The sequence below is a fragment of the Cupressus sempervirens genome, chromosome 8, assembly GCF_028749045.1.
Source record: "Cupressus sempervirens isolate cs-2001-9-10 chromosome 8, ASM2874904v1, whole genome shotgun sequence".
In the NCBI taxonomy this organism is placed as follows: Eukaryota; Viridiplantae; Streptophyta; class Pinopsida; order Cupressales; family Cupressaceae; genus Cupressus; species Cupressus sempervirens.
This window is the reverse complement of record NC_143125.1, coordinates 150803507-150825604: the sequence shown is the minus strand read 5'-3', so window position 1 is coordinate 150825604 and position 22098 is coordinate 150803507. Positions and strand designations below refer to the sequence as shown.

At 36.7% G+C, this 22098-nt stretch overlaps 1 protein-coding gene across 1 annotated transcript in view; it reads right to left on the bottom strand.

The window, feature by feature from the left end:
- Window positions 1-2076: 2076 nt before the first annotated feature.
- The window catches only part of LOC149541998 (uncharacterized), a 46328-nt gene continuing 26306 nt past the window's right edge, over window positions 2077-22098 (bottom strand). Inside the window, exon 3 of the mRNA XM_089797048.1 lies at window positions 2077-3654. Coding sequence (XP_089653174.1) covers window positions 2395-3654 — 1260 coding nt within the window. The 3' untranslated portion in view covers window positions 2077-2394. The remainder of the gene's footprint in view (window positions 3655-22098) is intronic.

Here is a 22098-nt window from a genome sequence, read left to right as displayed (position 1 = left end):
TCGAGGAAAGCTCCAAAAGACCCAAAATGAAGTGCAAATGGAATCATAAGAAGTAAAAAGAGATGGAAGAGAAGAGAATATTGAGAATAGATTCATCCATAGTCCAAGAGGTCCCTATGAGATGGGTGCTAAAGGGTCTTAAATCACAAGTGTTTCCATTTTAAGATGGTACATTTAGCCCCCACTTTAGCGAAGTATGAATTACTTCAAACTCATGGTAAAGTTTAGCCCCCACTTTAGCGGAGTATGAATTACCTCAAACTCATGGTAAAGTAAATCAAAAGAAAAATCCACTCTTATCCTGAGTATGGAGATGAAGAAATCATCAAGCCCCCAAGAGACTAAAGTCTTCATCATATCTAAAAACATAATAAGAGAGATATCTCTATAAGAAAGTGTAGTCAACTCGCCCAATAAGATTTATCTTATTGTGAGCTACACAAGAAAAAAAGGGGGAAGTGTTGCAATAAGAGATGGTGTTTAATGGTCTAGCAAGTGTGTGTTGCTAGTCAACCCATTGAAGATGAATTGAATGGTCTAGCAAGTGTATGTGGCATTCTAGTGAATTCATCAAAAAGATCTTTCTTAAGAGAACTCTATTTCCCAAAAAGAAGAATTGAAAAATGGACCAAGCATAACGATGTGTGTGTCCTTAAGGTATAAGAAACAAGATCATACTTCCTGGAGTGTCAATAGTCCAAAGAAGGATTAAAAATAAGGATCAAGCCTCACAAACTGTCAATAGTCTAGAGAGAGATCGAAAGGGAACAATAAAAATCAAGCCCCCATGAAATAACAATAGTTCAAAGGAAATAAAATTGCCAAAGTACATGTGTACATAAATGAGAGGAGTGTATTCCCTCGTGTTAAAGCAAATGAAAATGCATTAAAGGGAGAAATAGCTTTAACATAAGCATACATGCATCCACTAAGAATGTATCCACTATGAGATGTCCCCAAGAGGGAACACATTAAGGGAAATTAACACATAACAAAAGAGAGAGCACGAAGGGATCTACTAACTTCATGGTCATTATGATCATATGATAATATGTAATATTCTATCAAGTATGAAATATCATCATTTCCCAAAAGAATTAGAACTACAACACAGTGGAGGAAAAAGAACGTAAGAGAGGCATTGTTCATTGTTAAGCTTTTCAATTCGAAAAGCAAGTATACTTGAATAATGGGCCCTAGTCATTGTTCATTGTTAAGCTTCTAAGCTTCTACTTCCACTTGGTAGAATGAACTCTTCCTCATTCAATTAGGCTTGCAAACTTGTTTCTTGTTTCCCAAATACTTATATAATTAATTATCAGAAAAATCAAGACGTGTTAAGCCCAAAGAAATAAAATTGATTTCATATTATCTTAATTAGAGAGTACTGGATACTCTTGACAACATGCCTATATGATAAGTAGGAGATGATTTGCACAGCAAGTCAAATTGTGATATTGCTATCAGGATTTAACTGTGTGAGTTTGACTCGAGTTTGACTCAAAATCACACAGTTAAATCCTGATAGCAATATCACAACATGCCTATATGTTAGATAGCTAAGAAATGATATATTATTGCTCCACACTTCAATTGTCCTTGCATCATCTCAGTTCAAGAGTATTGGAGATGGTAAAAATTAGTTCCTCTGTCATAGTTGTCCCCTAGAGAATCTTTGACAATCTCTGGTTATCCCAGTATAAATTTAGTTTAGATGTAAGAGGTGTATAGGCATTATCAAATACGAGGTTAAATCACTTTCCCTCACCCGTATAGCATCACATTTGCATAAGAGTTGTATAGCACTCAAAGACAGTTTAATCAGTTTCCCTCTCCCTTGAAGCATTATATTTGCATAAGTGCTGTATGGCATTGTCATAGACGCAGTTTAATCAGTTTCCCTGCGCCATAGAGCATTATATTTGCATAAGACCTGTATAGCACTTGTCAAAGACATGGTTTAATCATGTCTCCCACAGAGCATTATATCTGCATTTTTCAGCGTCAAAATTGAACTTGAAGAGCACTGTCCCATTGCATTGTAATGGGGCTTGCAAAATTAATACTAGAACAAAATGTTAAAACTAGCACTGCTATATTTGTTGCAAACCATAATGTCACTTTTACCTTAAATGGTGCAAATCGTACTATACATTTCCATATTGGAAATAGGCATTATTTACATAAACCAAATCAACCAATATTCTGAACTTTCACAGAATGAAGGTTCCATAAATATCCCACAATGCAAACCAATTAACAAATGACTAACACATTTTCAAGTCAATTGTCCATTTTAAAATACGAGACTCTTAGTTTAAAGCTGTGAAGAATTTTTGCACAAAAAATAATGATTCCATTCTGGATTCTGAAGCCAAACAGTTCTTGCATCATTTACCGACCAAACCAGCCTTTCTGAGGTTGAATTTCCCCACCATTCATTAGTTTGTCCAAAACAATATTCAAATCAACTGACTGTCCATTTTCTGTAAGCTTCCGAACAACCCCTTTCACTTGCTCCCTTGGAAAACCCATTGATGCAACTTTATCTATCACATCATCAACTGGAACTCTATTTGAAGATGACGGACTACCTGAAGGTGATCCACTTATGCTGCTTGCCACTGGTAAAGAATGTTGCAAGGGCTTTGCAGTGGGTAATCTTGGATGACCGCTGCCGCCAGTTGGAGCTGAATCTTGAGGCGAAGATCTAAAAGGTGGTGCACTGTAAGACTGAGAATCGCCATATGTGGGGCCTGAAAGGCTTGGACCATAATTTGGAGGAAACGGCAAAGGACCTGAACTAGTTCTTCCAAATGAGGGTTCATATGCCTGTTGGCCCCCACTGTATCTTTGAGGTGCTGGTTGTTGCGGAGGAGGAATTGGCTGGGGTTGCTGGTGCAAACTAAGCCCTCCATAATTTGCAGGCATGTAAGGGGGCTCTGGTCCATAATTAGCTTGGGACACAGGAGCTGGCATTTGTGAATGGGGAACATGCTGAACCAAATTAGGAGCATGATCAGGTTGACTATAAGTAAGTGAAACAGGCTTGGATGGCTGCTGTGGTTGAGGATTTTGAGAATAAGCAGGCATCTGAATAGCATTTGGAGGCACCTGCTGCATGTGAGAGGGAATTTGATACTGTTGAGGTTGTGGAGGGGGTGGTGGAGGTGCAGACGATTGGTGAAGCGAGCTTTGATATGAAGGCTCACTTGGTACAGAAGGAGTTAAAGGTAGTAGTTGTTGTGCTCCTAAAGGTGAAGATGAATGAGCTTGAACAGGGACCGACTGGGGAGCTTGTGGAGCTGGGAATGGAGGTGAACTACCCACTTGTTGGGTATTCAGTGCAGGTACATTATGTGCTGGGAATGGAGGTGAATTACCTGCTTGCTGGGAAAGCAAAGCTGAGGGTAAGTTGTGTGGTGGAGCAGAAAGAGAAGCTTGGGGTTGGGAAGGAAAAGAGAAAGATGGCATTGCCTGAGAGGGACCTGCAAATCCTGGCTGGTGATGTGGATCAATGGGCTTGGTGTCTGAATTTTCATGTGAAACAGTATTATCAGAGATGTTGTTCTTTAAAGATTGAGATTTCATGAGTTGAGAACGAGCCTCTGCAATCTCCTGCTTGTCACGCAGGACCTGAACCCCTGTTTGCACCTGTGAAAAAAGGACTATTAAATTTAAAACAAGGAATTCAAAGAATACTGATACACTAAATTAATGGATATGGACAAAAACGTTCAGATAATATTGGAAGGGTCTAAAAAATATCGGGTACAAGCATTCATCAGAACAGAAAAAACAATGTCTATTGAATGTAGTAAAGGCTCTGGTAATATCAACTCCATTCATACTGGCAATTGCGCTAAGAGTCTAAGATGCTTAAGCATTCATTTGCTAATCCTTTCAATTGATTCACTATTATTGTTCAAATAACTGCAAAATGACATAGGTTAAGAAACTGACCTTTTAATCCTGTCTTGCTAATACATGCATACTATTTTACCTGAAACATCTCAAGGCCTATCCACTGCTAACGTTTTCCAAGATTCTTTAAAGAAATTTTAAAATGATCCGCGTGCCAGTGAGCATAAAGCTATAGTTTTATCCAATCAAAATCAGAGATACAGTAATCCACTTCATAATTACATGCAAATTCCCTGTTAAGTCGGGCCATCTAATGTTCTTAAGCTGACCTGGGAATTCCTGATCAATTTTCTCAAAAGTCTGCTCCTTGTCAGAATCTGTCAAAAGTCTCTAGCAGAGACCAAATTTCGCTGAAAATTCTCTCAAAGGAACCCTTGCTGAATTCAGACGACTTTTGGGCAACTTCGGTTTCCAGCGGAGGAACACGGACAGAATTTCACAGAATTTTGAGTGAATTTGGTTGCAAAACACCCTTTGTTGACTTTTTCAACAAGTTTTTAGAGCCAAATTGGACAAAATTAGATTAAAGCACCTGATTAGACTCCAATACTAATCATATTTATTTTGAATTAAATGCTACTTGAGAAGAAGAATCGTGACGCATAAAAGTGTCGCACATCTATCATGGAATGTATGTAGTACACCATAATCAATGCAAATAGCCTAACACATCTAGAGAACTATGGATTTAACAAAATCTAAGGAGACCTTTACTGTGGATGTTTCTGGATCCAAAGCCTGTTTTCTTGGCTTCATCCAGACTGATTCAAAGCTGCTTTCTTTGAATCATCCAGTCTGATAATTAGTGTGTGAAGCTCACAAGATGGCAACTTGAGGATATTAGCCTCATAGTAAATAATAGAATAAATTATGATTATATATATATATATATATATATATATATATATATATATCATCAACTTTATCATTTCCCTTGATACCGATTATTCGTTATATCCATCGGTGGAAATCCGATCAAATATTGTTTTGTGTTATGCCAAATACAATATATGTTATGCACCGTTTCAAATGTATTTCCAACCCTTATTACGGTCGGGCAGGTTAGGCATGACTACATAGAGTCATGACTCTACATGGCATAAGCCACGTAGGATCATGACCCTATGTAGGCATGCCTCCCCACATTCTTACTTATACTCAAACGAAAGACTGGGAAATCATCAATAAAAAGGGTAATGAATCATCCCAGTCTTCCAAATCATTAAAGGAAATATTTAGAACAGTTCGCTGATTATAGGCATAAGAATATTTGATACAGGTTGCTTATCATATACCAACTCTTTACATTATCTCAGCAGTTCCTGCAAGAAGAGAACTAAAAACATATCAGACATATACTGCATCTATAATTATTTATAAATTCAGTCTCCACCAATTCGATCTAATAAACTTTACATGGTATCAGAGCCAAATGAGAGACTTTCAAATTCAAAATCTTGAATCAAAAATAACAATATGTCAAGCAATGTGAGAGTAGAGGACAGGCTTGAAGGAGCAGAAAATTTATTCTCATGGAAAATATGAATTATTACAATTGTCGAAGAATTAGAACCAGAATCCTTCATTGAATCAGATATCTCGATACCTGAAAATGAGGCTGAAAAAAACCACTTGGAAAAGACGAAATAATAAACCCAGGAAAACCATTGTTGATTCAGTAAAAGATCATATTCTTCCATCCATCTCAAATCTCAAAAAGGCATTTGAAGTATTCAAAACAATTAGGGCCCGTTTGTTTGCTGTAATGGGAATAGGAAATCCCCAAATCGGAATAGGGAATAGGCAAACATATTCCAATGTTGCCCCTAAAATGAGCATATGTCCATTCCAAAAAAGTAATTGTTATTGGAATGGGCCATTCCTATCCCCAATCTGATTTTTTTTTTTTTGTTAATTTTTTTTTTTAATTTTTTAATTTAAAAAAAAAAAATTCTAACATTTTAATTTTTAAAAACCTTTTTTTTATAACATTTTTTTATTATATCTATTTGTTTTAAAAAATGATATAAGTTATATTTCTCATTAACTTCAATAAATAAAATAAAAAATGAAAATAAATTAACCGTTTTACCATTATTGAAAAAATTAACCAAAAAATAATAAATTAAAACAAAAAAAAATTAAGGGCAATATTTTTAGAAATACAAAATTTAACCTTATTCCTATTCCATTTTTGTACAACCAAACAATGGATTAACATATTCCCATCGAATTCCAAGTGAATACCAAACAGGATTGGAATTGCCCTTTTCTTATTCCCATTCCCCATTTCCATTCCTATTCTAATTTTCTACTCTAATTTTCAATTCCTATGCCAGCAAACAAACGGGCCCTTAAGGATACATTTGAAATCAACAACTCAAGAAGATTGATTACATTAAAAAATCAACTAATAAATACAAAGATGAATAAAGGAGAATCAATTTCATCCTACTACGGAAAAATTTCCGAAATAAAAAATCATCTATCTTCTATTAGAAGCAAAGTAGAAGACAACGAACTATCCATAATAGCACTTCGAGGATTACCTATATCTCTGGAAGCGTTCATTCAAGTTGTCAACAAACCTTCAATACCAACTTTTGATCAACTAAAAAATGATTGTGATATTGCTATCAGGATTTAACTGTGTGATTTTGAGTCAAACTCATTGACCCATGTTTCATGAGTAGTGATTCAACATGAATCCATCTCTCATGAGAATAAATGGAACACTTAGGGCCCGTTTGGTGAGCGGAATAGGAATACGTATTTCAAAAATTTTGAATTCCTTGTTTGGATGCACCAAAACGGGATTGGAATACGAAGTAAAAATGGAATACGTATTCCATTTTTGGCCCAAAAATGGAGTTTTGCAATTCCACCAAAATAGGTGTTATTGAAATACGTATTCCTATTCCGCTCACCAAACGGGCCCTTAGGGTTCATAAGGCACAACACTTGGTGAAGGTTTTGCAAATGGGGTTGCAAGCTTTGGGTTTAAACATGGAGGAAACTACGTAGTTAAGCGCGCTCAAGTTGGAGTAGTATTGGGATGGGTGACCTCCCGGGAAGTCTCGGTGCTTCACCCCTATGAGCATCACCTAGATCTGATGAGTGGCAAGTGTTCCATTTATTCTCACGAGAGATGGATTCATGTTGAATCACTACTCACGAAACATGGGTCAATGAGTTTGACTCAAAATCACACAGTTAAATCTTGATAGCAATATCACAATTTGACTTGTAGTGGAAATTATCTCCTACTTATCAATTGATGACCTTAAGGGGCTTTCTAATGAATGGTTCATAAGGCACAACACTAGGTAAAGGTTTTGCAAATGGGATTGCAAGCTTTGGGTTTAACCATGGAGGAAACTCCGTAGTTAAGCACGCTCAGGCTGGAGCAGTACTGGGATGGGTGACCTCCTGGGAAGTCCCGGTGCTTCATCCCTATGAGCATCACCTAGATTCAATGAGTGCTCTAAGTGTTCCATTTATTCTCATGAGAGATGGATTCATGTTGAATCACCTCTCATGAAACATGGGTCAATGAGTTTGACTCAAAATCACACAATTAAATTCTGATTGCAATATCACAATTTGACTTGCTGTGGAAATTATCTCCTACCTAAAAAAATGATTGCACATCAAAAGAATCAAGACTAATTTCTAGAGGGATCATTTCAAATCAAGCGGGAGAAAATCAAGCTCTTTTCTCAGTCTCTCACAACAGAGAGAAAAAGAGGAAATTCAAAGGAAAGAAATATGACAAAAGGAAAGGGAATAATAATTATAAAAGAAATGACTTCTCCACAGTTTAATGTTAAAAGTGTGAAAAATTCGGAGATACCTTTAGAAATTGTCCTGAAAGAGAAAAAAATCCTAGCTTCCTTAGCCAAAACAAAAAAGGATGAAAAATTGTTATTCTATTCTGCTCTATCAAGTGAGATGAAATCCAACGAAAATGTGTGGATAATAGATAGTGGTGCTTCCCGACACATAACAAGATTCGAAGATAAGTTTGAAACTTTTGGAAATTATCTCACTGAAGCAGTCACCATTGGAGACAATTCCACATATTCAGTAAAAAGAATTGGGACTTGTTCTATACAACTAAGAATTGGGGTTACACTAAGATTGAAAGATATTCTTTTTGTATCAGGCATAAAAACAAATCTAGTATCGATCTCTGGCCTTGCTGATGAAGGGTTCCAAGTCACCTTCAATGAAGACAAAGTATTGTACTGGCCTAAAAACACTAATCTCAAGAATGCTATCACCATAGGGACTAGAGACGGGACCTTATATAAACTATGCAACATCCAAAAACAAGCTCTAAGCCATGAAGTGACAAATTCTAATTAAGTATGACATCAAAGGCTTGTACATATTGGATTCAGTTCACTTTCAAATTTGGAAAAAATCACCACTGGAACTCCTAGCTTAAATTCAAATCATATAGGCACATGTAAAGGATGTGCTCTAGGAAAGAATATAAAAAGACCTTTTCCTCCTAGTGAACACAAGTCTAAATCAATTCTGGAACTAGTTCACTCTAATTTATGTGGACCTATACCAACACTTTCTCTAGGAGGATTCTCTTATTACATAATATTCATTGATGATTTCTCTAGGAAAACCTAGATCTATTTTTCAAAGGTCAAAGAATCAAATGAGGTCCTATCAAAATTTAAAGAGTTCAAAGAAATAGTGGAAAATCAAATGTCAAAAAGAATTAAAACATTAAGATCAGACAACGGAGGAGAATATACCTATGAAAACTTCAAAGCTTTTTGTACCTCTATTGGGATTAAGAGGGACTATACAATACCTTATAATCCTCAACATAATGGAGTAGCAAAAAGAAGAAATAGAACCATTGTTGAAGCAGCAAAAGCTAAGCTTCATGATCAAAATTTACATTTCTCATTTTGGACAGAGGCCACCAATACAGCCGTATACATTCAAAACAAATGTCCACACTCAATACTAGAAAACATAACTCCTAAAGAAATTTTTACAAGAACTAAACCTGACTTATGTCATCTTAGAGAATATTTGGTTGCTCTGTTTACATTCACATACCTAAAGAAAAAAGAAACAAGTTAGAACCATCCAAGAAGAAAGGAATATTTGTTGGGTATAGTGAGAACTCCAAAGGGTATAGAGTCTACGTACCTAGACAAAGATTAGTTGAGTGAGCAAAGATGTCATATTTGAAGAAAACACTACTTTAAAACTATCTACAAGTATAGAAGATGAGCCCATCACAGACTTAGATGAAAATCTACAAACTGGAATTCAAAGGGAGAACATATTAGAAGAGAATGAATCATTACTAGATACAGAGAATAGAGACACCACTAATATCAAGAAAAGGCCATATGGGCAAGGAAAATGATTGAAGAAAATAATGTTGAGCCAAATGAAATTTCTAGGGAAAGCAAGAAAACCAAAAACAAATCTTGTTACACTACATTAGTAACTAAGCTTACTAAACCTGAACTGTCAACTGTTGAAGAAGCCCTAACTTGTCAAGCTTGGGAAGAGGCTATGGTTGAGGAATAACAATCCATATTACAAAATGATGTTTGGGATATTGTACCTAGACCAAAAGACAAATCAGTTGTTTCATCAAAATGTTTATGCAAAAATCAAATATGCTTCTGACGACGGTATTAAAAAGCATATGCAAGGTTTGATACTCAAGGTTTTTCTTATAAGGCAGGTATTGACTATGAGGAAACTTTTGCTCCAGTTGCTCGCTACACTTCCGTAAGAACAATTATTACAATTGCAGCATCCAAAGGATGGAAGATACATCAAATGGATGTCAAGAGCGCATTCCTGAATGGTGTCATAAATGAAGAAGTATATATTGAACAACCTAAAGGTTTTGCTATGCAAGATAAGGATAAATATATATGTAAACTCAACAAAGCTCTCTATGGCCTCAAACAAGCAACTCGAACTTGGTATGAAAGGATAGATGGCTACCTCACCAGACTAGGATACTCAAAAAATGACGCTGATCCAATCATATACTTCAAAATTTCTAATGATGATATGTTAATACTTGTCTTATATGTTGATGATCTATTGATAACAGATAATGATCACTTGATTGAGAGATGCAAACAAGATCTTATAGCTTAATTTGAAATGAAGGATCTAGGCCTTCTACACTATTTCGTGGGCCTAGAAGTTTGTCAAAAGAAAGATCATAATTTTCTAAATCAAGGGAAGTACACTCGGGACATCTTGACTAGATTTGGAATGATGGACAGCAAACCTCTAACAATTCCAATGGAAACTAATCTACACAAACTAAAAGAAGCTGTGAATTCAAGATCTATTCATCCCACTCTTTATAGATAGATAGTTGGATCACTTATGTATCTTGTTAATACTAGGCTTGATATATGCTATGCCACAAATGTTTTAAGTCATTTTATGTGTGACCCAAAGAAGATTCATTTGATGGCTGCCAAACATATCTTGAGATATGTACGTGGCACTACTGGTCTGGGTTTGAAGTACAAAAATGTAGAGATCAAACTTGAAGGATATACTGATTCTGATTGGGCTGGTTGTTCCATAAACAGCAAAAGTACTACAGGATGTTGTTCCAATCGCCTTGAAACACCGAAGTTGAGTACATGGCAGCATCTATGGGAGCACATGAAGCAGTATGGCTGAGAAAGCTATTATTTGAACTCTTTGGAAAACAACTAAGTACTACAGTGATTCATTGTGATAACCAGAGCTACATCAAACTTTTTGCAAATCCTATTATCCACAATCGATCAAAGCACATTGAGACTCTTTATCATTACATAAGAGACATGGTTGACAGAAATGTTATCAAGCTGATTTATATCAAGCACAAATGAGCAAAATGCTGACATTTTCACCAAGCCTCTTGCAAAGTGGAAAAAAGTGTACTTCAAAGGTAAACTTGGTATGACTAATTTGTAAATGCAATTGTAAATTATTATATTCATGAATAAAATTAGATGCTTACAAACATGTGTTATGAAAGGTGACGACCTTTCTTATGTGTAAGATCACTATTGTAAGGTGATGACCTTATTTGTAGTTGATCTCCCTTCTAACACCAAAACTGTTGAAGTATGTGTTATTATTGTTCTTCGGGCGAGATTTTGTCAGACACCATAATTTGGTTAAACCACAATCTAAGTGGTGCATAACCTTGTATTATATTTTTTCTTCAATTCCCTCATTGCTAAAGAGGGAGTGTTAAGAATACTAGCTTAATGAAATTGAAGCAAAATAATAGTTGTGTTTCATATGGTTGCTCGAGGAAGTGTTGAGGATATTAGCCTGGTAGTAAATTGAAGCAATCCATATAAATAAATATAGTTTATGATAACCTTCATAAATAGAATAAATTATGATTTTATCTATATATATATATATATATATATCATCAATTTTGTCATTTCCCTTAATACCAATTATTCTTTTATATCCATCGGTGGAAATCTGATCGAACATTGTTTTGTGTTATGCCAAATACAATATATGTTATGACCGTTTCAAATGTATTTCCAACCCTTATTACCATCGGGCAGGTTAGGCATGACTACATAGAGTCATGACTCTACACGGCATAAGCCATGTAGGGTTATGACCCTACGTAGGCATGCCTCCCCACATTCTTACTTATACTCAAACAAAAGACCAGGAAATCATCAATAAAAACAGTAATGCATCATCCCAATCTTCCGAATCATTAAAGGAAATATTTATAACAATTCGCTGATTATAGGCATATGAATATTTGATACAAGTTGCTTATCATATACATATATTACTGTTTACATTATCTCAGCAGTTCCTTCATATCAGACTTATACTGCATCTATAATTATTTATAAATTCAGTCTCCACCAATTCAATCTAATAAATTTTACAGCAATCACAACCTTGGCCTCATTTGACCAGTTATGGCTGATTATTAATGCTGACATTATTGTTTTTAAACTGAAACATTAATATGGTGGTGTATTTTGGCATTTTGTTTCATTTGGACTAAAAACGTTAATATATAAAAAGTGGTATATTTCGCTATGTTTCTTTAATATTACCAAAGTGGTATATGAACTTATATACTGCTGCATAAATATATAGAAACATATATTCTTGTACAAATGAACCCAAAATAAATCCAAATCCAACCAAAAAAAAGGCTGATTATTAATGTTGACATTATTTGTTTTTTGAACTGAAACATTGATATAATGGTGTATTTTGGCATTTTGTTATGTGATTTGGACTAAAAACATTAATATATAAGGTGGTGTATTTTGCCATAACCACTTGATGAAGGGTGCTCCCCTTAATATCACAACACACAAAAGAAACAAAGAAACAACACAATTTGAGTGAACAAAATATGGGCTTCTTATTATTGCCGCAAATGCAGAATTTCATATTACAATATGCAAACCCACATGGGCACCTTCTTTACAATAAGACAGAGCTGTGACTATCACCCAAAACTACCCTAGACAACCTACAAGCCTTCCTTATATAGACATTTTTCACCACTCGGGAAGGTTCTAGACATTAAGCCCTAACACTCGAGGCCAACCAACCTCATATTATATCATTTCATTACACTTTATTACTTAGGATCGGCTCAAGACAATTTACAAATTACATTTTTAGATGACCCACTTCTAGAGAGCATAACCAGCAAACCATTGACCTGATGGGCTATTATAACCCCATATCGGAATCCTCGGCTAAGTTCTACAACAATTGATGGTGCAAGCATTCATCAGCCGAAGTTTGACCTCGTTTCGAAGCCATTTAGGCATTCATTACCAGACCTGAATTCTGGCTATAATTCATACTATAAATTTGCAAAAACTACACTAATACATATGATTTGACAATGAAACTCAACTGGCAAGCTAATATGTCTAAGACGAACCTCCACATGAGATTAGAACAATCTAAGCACATAATATCAACTTACTAAAATTAGCAAGATCCCACAAATAGCAACTCTGCACAAGAATAGCCCTTATTAAAAACACAAAAGTGGAAATAGAAATATTTTTGAGTGATGTGAGTTTGCCCTTACACCCAAGATGCTCCTACATCAACTTTAATATTATTAATGTTTTGTAGCTTCTTTCAGATAAAACTTATTGAATATATATAGAAGAGTTATAATCACATTCTTAATCAAAGTAAATGTATGTTATTGATAACTAATGAGAGTTGAAGAGACATGCCTCTTAAATATTTTATACATATGCCTTGACAATGTAATTTGGAACACACAAAATTAGAAATAGTGTCAATACATTTACATCCTCCAGGAAACTCAATAAATATTACCAAGGTGGCATATGAACTTCTTTGTACCTACATATATATATTCTTGTACAAATGAACCCAAAATGAATCCGAACCTGACTTTAAAAAAAATTGAAATTTTGAACCTAAATCTGTACGCGAATCCGAACTGACAACTTAGTTCTCAAGACTTAGGCTCATGAATCACGAGTTAAATCAAACTCAAGAATAAAGAGACTTGGAATCATTTGAATGAAGATCATATATTGATGATGCACATTGAATATTCATGCCACATTGAATATATGAGGCTCGCCTAACAATCAATGTTTTGTTCTGCCCTCAAACATGGCATCCACACCAACATTTATGCCAATACTCTACAAATCTAAATTGGGACTCCTCGAACTTGACAAGCATTCTGCTAGCATTTATTGTGGTATATGGGGCATGGGCTACTTCAGTAGGTATGTCATTGATAGTTCACAATACCAAGAGGACTTGAGCTTTCTTTCCTAGCGTGAAGGCTTCCTCGCATTTGTAGGGAGTTTGGAAATGGTGGCAGACTTGCATCTAAAAGATGTAGCAAACTCTCTCTAGGCATTTGCATATCTCAATCATAGTTTTAATAATCTAATGTTAGGACTAGAACATAGAAATACTGATAGAAAGAAAAATATGTTTGGTTTGAAAATGAAGTAATTTCTTATTAATCTTGTGTGCACATGAGGATTTTAAAGATCATCCATTTCATTTATGTCTAACTGTATTGTAAGAGAATGAGGAATGCAAATGATCAAGCTTTACCACTTTCAAATATTTTCATCTTTGTTGTGATGTAATGCAAAACTGGATGAACCCCCAATGGAGGTGATCTAGTTCCCAACAATAACAACACAATGGAAACACAATACAAGATGCCAGATCTGATACCAAACTCAAATCTTTATTCATAAACCAACTGATTACATATAATGTGACAAGCTGTAAGGCCTTCCCAATTACGGCCAAATTCAAAGCAAGTAATAGTTCTATAAGATCCCTCAAGATCCAACCCAAACCCTAGCTAGTCCAGATCTATAACACAACAACAATTTGAAAGAAACCTCCAACAAGATCTAAACTTGTGCTCGAAAGCCACCAAGCAATCTCCTTGTTTCCCCAAGCCACAATACTAGCTCTACTCTCAAATTTGCAACCCCACATTCCTGACTCGAATCTCTGCTCTTCCAACTCTCTAATTGAATGCCTACAACTCTAGCCAAGCCCTCCTTAAATACTTGCACGGCCACAAGTTGGCCTATTACAAATAGAATCATCTAGAACCCATAAAATGCCTTAGTTAACTTACAACCATTATTAAATACACACGATAAATAGGCAAGGCCCAAATAGGTCCATGCACACCCCCACGATCGATCCACGTCACAATCATATGCTACGCGCATTAAATGCACCAAGTTGGTCGATCCAATCCACAAGAACAGCACTCGATCAACCAAACTGTTGAGCGTCAGCAAACCACCAAGCATTACCAAACAATTGTATATGTCGAGTAACATAATATATGTCAAGCCAATTCACACTAAACAATATAAACTTTGTCAAGTTCCTTCAGCAACTGAGTTCCTCGATCAACACTACAACTAGGAACTACCCCAATAAGGACCAAGCAACTCCCTCAACCGAGTAACACACTTCAACTAGACACCAAGCTTCTCCACCAATCCCATTTGGTCAAGACTCCAACCAAGAAATACCATAGAGATGGCCAAGCAGCTCCAATATTCCATCAAAAATGCCAAAATCTTCAGGAACCTTGGATGCCCCTGCATCAAACTCCTGGGGTACGAAGAAAATTGTGTCCCACACATTGTTCCTTCATGAAAACCAAACTTCCACTTCATCTTCACCAAAGGCTTCGAATCCATTACAGAAAAAAGAACAAATCCACAAATCACCCACACTTGCGGCATCCATCCAAACACTAGAATCGTCTGCATCACCATTAACCAATTAGCATACAACTTATCAACACAATCCATCTCAACAACAAGAGCATCAAACTCCACATCCGCGGCAACAATAGGCAAATCCACACAAGTAGCACTATGAAAGCCATCGCCAACACATGCCAAACTCTTAGCACCAAGATGCTTTGCAACATACAAATCATCACCCACAACAATCAGATTGTCCATGATCAAGTGCTCTACAATTTCCATGTCAAACTCAACCAACTAAGCATGAAAACAAATCTCCATCAACAAGGTTAGGAACCTCTTTAGCAACAACCACAAGTTGCTCTACAGGTTTCACATCAGACTCCACAAACTGATCAACACCTCCACCTTGCCATGCCCTCTTTGTTCTCAAACAAGTCTCCTAACCGGCCAAACAACTCTCTTCTGGATCGGTAAACTCCAACTCCAATAGCAAACAACTTCCTTCTTTTGTTCCTCAACTCGTTTAGACAAAGCAGCATCCACCTGAGCAATTGTCGTAGTTATCCTTGTCCCCACCATATTACAGAAATTTGCAATCATCCCAAGGTTCAATCTTCTCAAATGCATCTTCCAAGATCTTTGTAAACCCTCTAGAACAAATACTACCGAGCACCTTGTGACAACCGAGTTGCTTGCAAGTCAACTTGCAACCTGCTACCTCGCACCAACAACCAGGAACAAATCACAAGCCTAGGAAATGAATTTACAATATAAATCGAATGAACTCTCTGCAATCACGCTCCAACAACCACTGAAGCATCTAGTACAAACTGCCTCTCACTCGGCAATTAGTTTACACACTCAGTAACTACTTGCTCTGATACCACCTGACACATTGCAAAACCGAACAAACCCCCAATGGAGGTGATCTAGTTCCCATCAATAACACAGCGGAAACACGTTACAAGATGCAAGATCTAATACCAAACTCAAGTCTTTCTTCATAAAACAACTTATTATATGCAATGTGTCAGGGTGTAAGGCCTTCCTAGTTATAGCCAAATACAAAGCAAGTAATAGTTCTGCAAGGTCCCTCAAGATCCAACCCAAACCCTACCTAGTCCAGATCTGTAACACAACAACAATCTAGTAGAAACCTCCAGCAAGATCTGAACTTCTACTCGCAAGCCACCAAGCAATCTCCTTGTTTCCCCAAGCCACAACTACTAGATCTACTCTCAAATTTGCAACCCCAGATTCCTGACTTGAATCTCTTCTCTTCCAACTCTCTGACTAAATACCTACAACTCTACCCAAGCCCTCCTTAAATACTTGTACGGCCACAAGTTGGCCTATTGCAAATAGAATCATCTAGAACCTATAAAATGCTTTAGTCATCTTACAACCATTATTAAATACACATAGGACAAATAACAAAGACCCAAATAGGTCCACACGCACCCCGACAATCGATCCACGTCACAATCATATGCTACGCACATTCAATGCCCCAAGTCAGTCGATCCAATCCGCAAGAACGCCATTCGGTAAGCCAAACTGTCGAGCGTCAGCAAAACCACCAAGCATCGCCAAGCAATAGTATATGTCAAGCCCAATATACATCAAGCAACATAAACTTTGTTGAGTTTCTTCAGCACCCGAGTGCCTTCTATGATCGAGCTCCTCAGTCAACACTACAACCAAGAACTACCCTAATAAGGACCGAGCAACACTTCCTTGATCGAGTAACACACTTCAATCGGACACCAAGCTTCTCCATCGAGCTCATTCGATCAAGCCTTCAACCAAGAAATACCACAAAGATGACCGCGCATCTCCAGTCTTCCGCCAAAAATGCCAAAATCTTCAAGAACCTCGGATGCCCCTGCATCATGTTGAAACAATTAGTGTGGGCAAATGGTCTCCAAAAAGTCATCAAAAACTATAGATGAAAGACTCACCAAAAAACTCAACAAGTTTTGAAAAATTAGCGAGTTTATTTGGTAGGCAAAAAAAGACGCCCAATACTCCCAATTTTACTTGTCAAATTTTTCGCGAGTTTGGGGCAAAGCTCAACAAGTCCAAGTCAATAAAAAGGCCACAAAAGCAAATAAGAGTCAAGACAACAAAATAGGCATTGCTATTTCATTTTATGTGATTTATTTTGGTCCTCATGTGAGCAAAATAGCTTCCAGCCTTCTATGAGGTCATTCGTAATGATTTTACACCAAGGAGTGAAGATCTAAAGACAATTATTAGTAGATTCACTCATGTGCCCAAGTCTATTGTGCTATAGTGTTCTTTTAGAATCTACAACAATTGTTTGATATTCTTCTAGATCAACTGCAGCAATTGTTCCGGAACATTCATTTATCTCTGAAACAATTAAAGTAGAAGGAATAGTATTACATGTACAATGATATATGTTGTCTACTTTCTCACCTTTTGCTACTACTAAGGTACCTTTTGAAACCTTCCAATTTCTATAATTAAAAGTAATTGTGCAACCCTCATCACCCAATTGCCCTACTAAAATCAAAATCCTACTCAACCTTGGAACATGTCTTACTTCTTGTAGTGCCAATGAATCTCATTCAACAACTTAATCTTAATTCCTCCCTTTCCAACAATCTGACAGGGTTCATTATCCCCCACATAAACTAAGCCCAAAATCCCCTTGGACATAATTAAAAAAATAACTTATATTGGGAGTAGCATGAAATAAAGCCCCTAAATCTAAAACCCATGAATCATCAACATTTTCTAAAGAAAAAAGTAAAGCATCCTCTTTGGATTTATTACTCGCCACATTTTCCTTCTTGTTTCCATCCTGTTTGTCTCCTTCATTGTTCTTCTGAGACCAACAATCTTTCTTCTTACACCCTAGTTTTCCACAGTACCAGCAATCTCTCCGTCCTCTAGATTGAGACTTCTTTCCCTTTGATTTTCCACGACTTCCAGAATTGTTTCCTCTCATTCATTATACCTCTACTTTGTGTGTTCAAGACACTTCCTTATGTAGATCCACCTGCACTTTTCCTACGAGTTTCCTCACTCAAAATAAGACCAATGACATCATCAAATTTAGGGGCATTAGAACTAGAAACAGAGTTACTCACAGCTATTACCAAGCCATTCTAGCTTTCAGGCAAAGAACACAAAAATCAAGAGATTCCTAATTTCTTCATCAAAATTGACATTTACAGAAGATAACTGACTGGTAATTGTGTCAAACTCGTTTACATGATAGCAACAGATCCACTTTCTACCATCTTCATATTAAATAAACGATTCATGAGAGATACCTTGTTTGAAGCCGAAGGCTTTTCATACAACATTGTTAGGGTTTGTATCAACTCTTCTATTGTCTTCACTTTTGTAATATTATATGCCATTGATTGTGCTAGGCATAATCAAATACTTCCAAATGCCTTTCTATTCAAAATATCCCAGTCCTCATCTGTCATATTGGCTTTCTTCTTAGATTTTCCTCCCAATGGCCACAATAAATCCTTTTGATAAAAATAGTCCTCCATTTGCATTTTGCATAACTGAAAATTCTGCCCGTTAAACTTCTCAACCTTCAGCTTACCCTTGTCTGACATCGCTCCCACCGAATTGTGAGACTTTCCTGTAGAGGACAATTAAAACAACCTCGCTCTGATACCACTTGTTAGGATTAGAGAGACAAAAATAACAATTACATGCAAATATAACCAATCTCAAAAAAAAATGAAGCATACAAAAGAGAACATAAGACACAAATTTAACGTGGTTCACCCAAACCCTAGGCTGCGTCCACCAAACAGCGAGTCTAATATTCTTATTTTCCAATCATTTCAACCTGATTACAATCTACAATCCTTCGCAACTCAATACCACCACAAGAAGCTACTAAATCATCATACATCATAAAATCCCAAACCAGAAGCCATTTTATACAAGACTTCTGTCGCTTTGAAAATTAGGGCTAGAATATATTGTCCAATAGAAAAAATTAACTCCCAATGCCTTTTACAAAAGTAGATTAATTTTTTGCTTCGGGACATTGCCCACGACCCCACCCTGTATCACGATAGGGAGCAGGCTTGGGGCCACTAACCCCAAGACCCCACAAGGGGTGCTGACATTTATACAAACCACTCATGGCAATTGATATAGAGTTATGATTGTTAATAGGTAAAGTATACAAACCGCCTATGACAAGGATAAGGCATACCACATACAAATCAAATTTTTGCCAAAAATTTCCATTTGTGAAGATATGGTTGGGTTTTTTATATGCAATTTTTTGCTCAATTTGTTCAAAGAGTGCAGTGTATGGGTAAAAGAATTAGAACACAAAGCCAGAGCTGAAATAAATCTCTATAGTGTGAAGATGCTACAGTACAAGACAAGGAAGCAAAAGTAATGTGGAGGCGCTTTGGTGCAGCCAACATCTAGGCGGAACAAAATAGAGGCACAACACTCGTTAATAGGCTCTTAAGGGCTGATCCTTCTCGTAAAAGAGATAAGTGCATTTGGCTTCCGCCAGAGGAGGGATGGGTTAAGATCAATTTTGATGAGGTTGCACAAGGTAACCCTAGTTCATCACGATGTGGGTGCATAGCAAGAGACCACATGGGAAACATCTGCTTTTGCAGCAAAATGTCTAAGGGATGGCACCAATAATGTGGCAGAATGCGAAGCAGCCAAAAAGGCTCTTGTTTTAGGAATCAACCTTGGTATAAGCAAAGTGCATTTGGTAGGCGATTCTAAGATTTTCATAAACGGAATTAAGAAAGGGAAATTGGAGTCATGGCACCTTGACAAGCACATAGGCCAGATTAAGTGTCTATTGCAGGAGTTTGAAGACTTCAAGATTACCCACATCTATCGGTAGGCCGACAAAATGGCAGATAAGTTGGCAAATTTGGGAATGGACGGTTCCTTGGGGAACCAAGAGGAACTATTTGAAGACCTAAAGCATCTTAATTTGGATTGAGGGGTATGGGCTTTGGACTGGTTTTTATTAATAAATCTTCCCACCTATTGAGTGAGCATTTCATTCAATTATGAGATATTGTCCTCAAGATGAAGGAGCTTTCATTAAGGAGTAACTCCTTGCGCGTGTCAGAGGATTTGTAATCATAAAGAAGCACCCTTCGAAGTTTGAACTTCCAGAGATTTCAAGGGCGTGATTAAAGGCGAATTGAGTTTTGATATCAGTAGAGGGCTCTGTTCAAAAACTTGAGATGGAGGCCAATTTTGCTTTGGAATCTGATAATCAAATACAGTCGTATGGAGGGAAGATCTCAGTGAGAAGGCTGAAGAACATTTTTTAGTTTTGACAACACGAAATTTATGACTGACATTTCTCAGCTTTTTGGTCCGAAATACCTTGACACTTACTGGAGGAATAGGTCCAATCCGGATATTGTGTCTCTCTTTGTGGCGTTGGCTTTGATGGTTGATGAATCCAAGGAGGAAGTCCATCGGGTTGTGGCTGCTTGTATGGATCCAAAATGGTTGCTAAGGATTGACGATGTAATTGATAGAGCAGTGCTTGGTGTTGGCTTGGACATGAGGTAGGGCCCGTGGCAGATGATTGGTAGGGGTGATACTCAGGTCCAACCTCTCTTCATATGGTCCTCTGAATCTCCACAGGGAGTGCATGTTCTGAAAGCAGAGCGAGGTTGAAGGAAGGTGGTCATGTACCTGGAGGAAATGGTATGGTATAAGGACAAGGCTTGAAGGGGTTTTATGAAATCAACTCCATGCAAGAGCATGAGGATGCCAGGCAAGCTTTGAGACATCAGATGGCACGAGCTACACGGTCTGCTTCGAGATGAGGACACGATGTTGGGTGTATGGATGGACATGTCACTGGACTGAGAATTGCACGACTTCAATAGGCAAGAAGTGCCCTCGGGGACCTGGAAGAAAGGGCATGGTGTAGGACAACCATGGAATCTCGAATTTTACCAAAGAAGATGCAGCTAAGTGGTTCATGTAATAGTAACCAGAGCCTTTTGACTTGTAATCTTGGTTTTTAATTTTGTTGTGTTTTCTCTCCTTTACACAATATGTTAAAATACTTTTGTAAGGGTGCTGGTTTTTGGTTGGGTAATGCCCTTTTTGTCAATTGTCAATTGTCAAATGTAAATGGGGATCGGGTATAGGTGTGGATGCTTGTATTGAGCCACTCAGTACTATGGCAAATTTGAATAGTATTATCTCTGTAAATCTTCATTTCTACTTAATACAAATAATTGTTACCTATCAACAAAAATAGAGGCAAAACATAAGCATAATTTATTTTATTTTATATTTATCAAGTTTATGAACTTGAAAATTTGTAAAATATTAAATAATCAGCTTACCACTTAATCAAAAGGGTGTCCATTCTATAGCTTTTGATTTGTAGATTATTTTACCTAAATTTGGCTACATTGTGGATAGTGATCCTATAAAGGCCCCATCCCTTTGTTTTGCTACAGCATTCTCCAATCTTCCGATTGAATTGTTTCCTTCTTTTTCTTCTTTTTCTTTTTTCCTTTTTCACCTCCTTCCTTTTCCCTCCTTCCTTTTTCACGTGGATGGGTTTGTGGCTTCTCTTCTTGGTGTTTTATTGGTTTTTTATCCTGTTTTTATTCTTTTGGTTTTTACTTAATGTATTCTCAGTTCGTTTTTGTATGTTTTATGCTCACTTAGTTCTTTACTTATTTAGTCCATGTGTTTTTGTGTTATTTCTTATTTACATTTTTTAAAGTTCTTAAAATGTTCTTTTTTAGTTCTTCCTTGTTGTCCTTGTATATATGTATGTGTGTGTGTGTGTAAGGAACTAGATATTTGTATGTTTAGTTAATGTATATATAAGAACTACGCATTTGTGAGAGTTTTTTATGCCCTT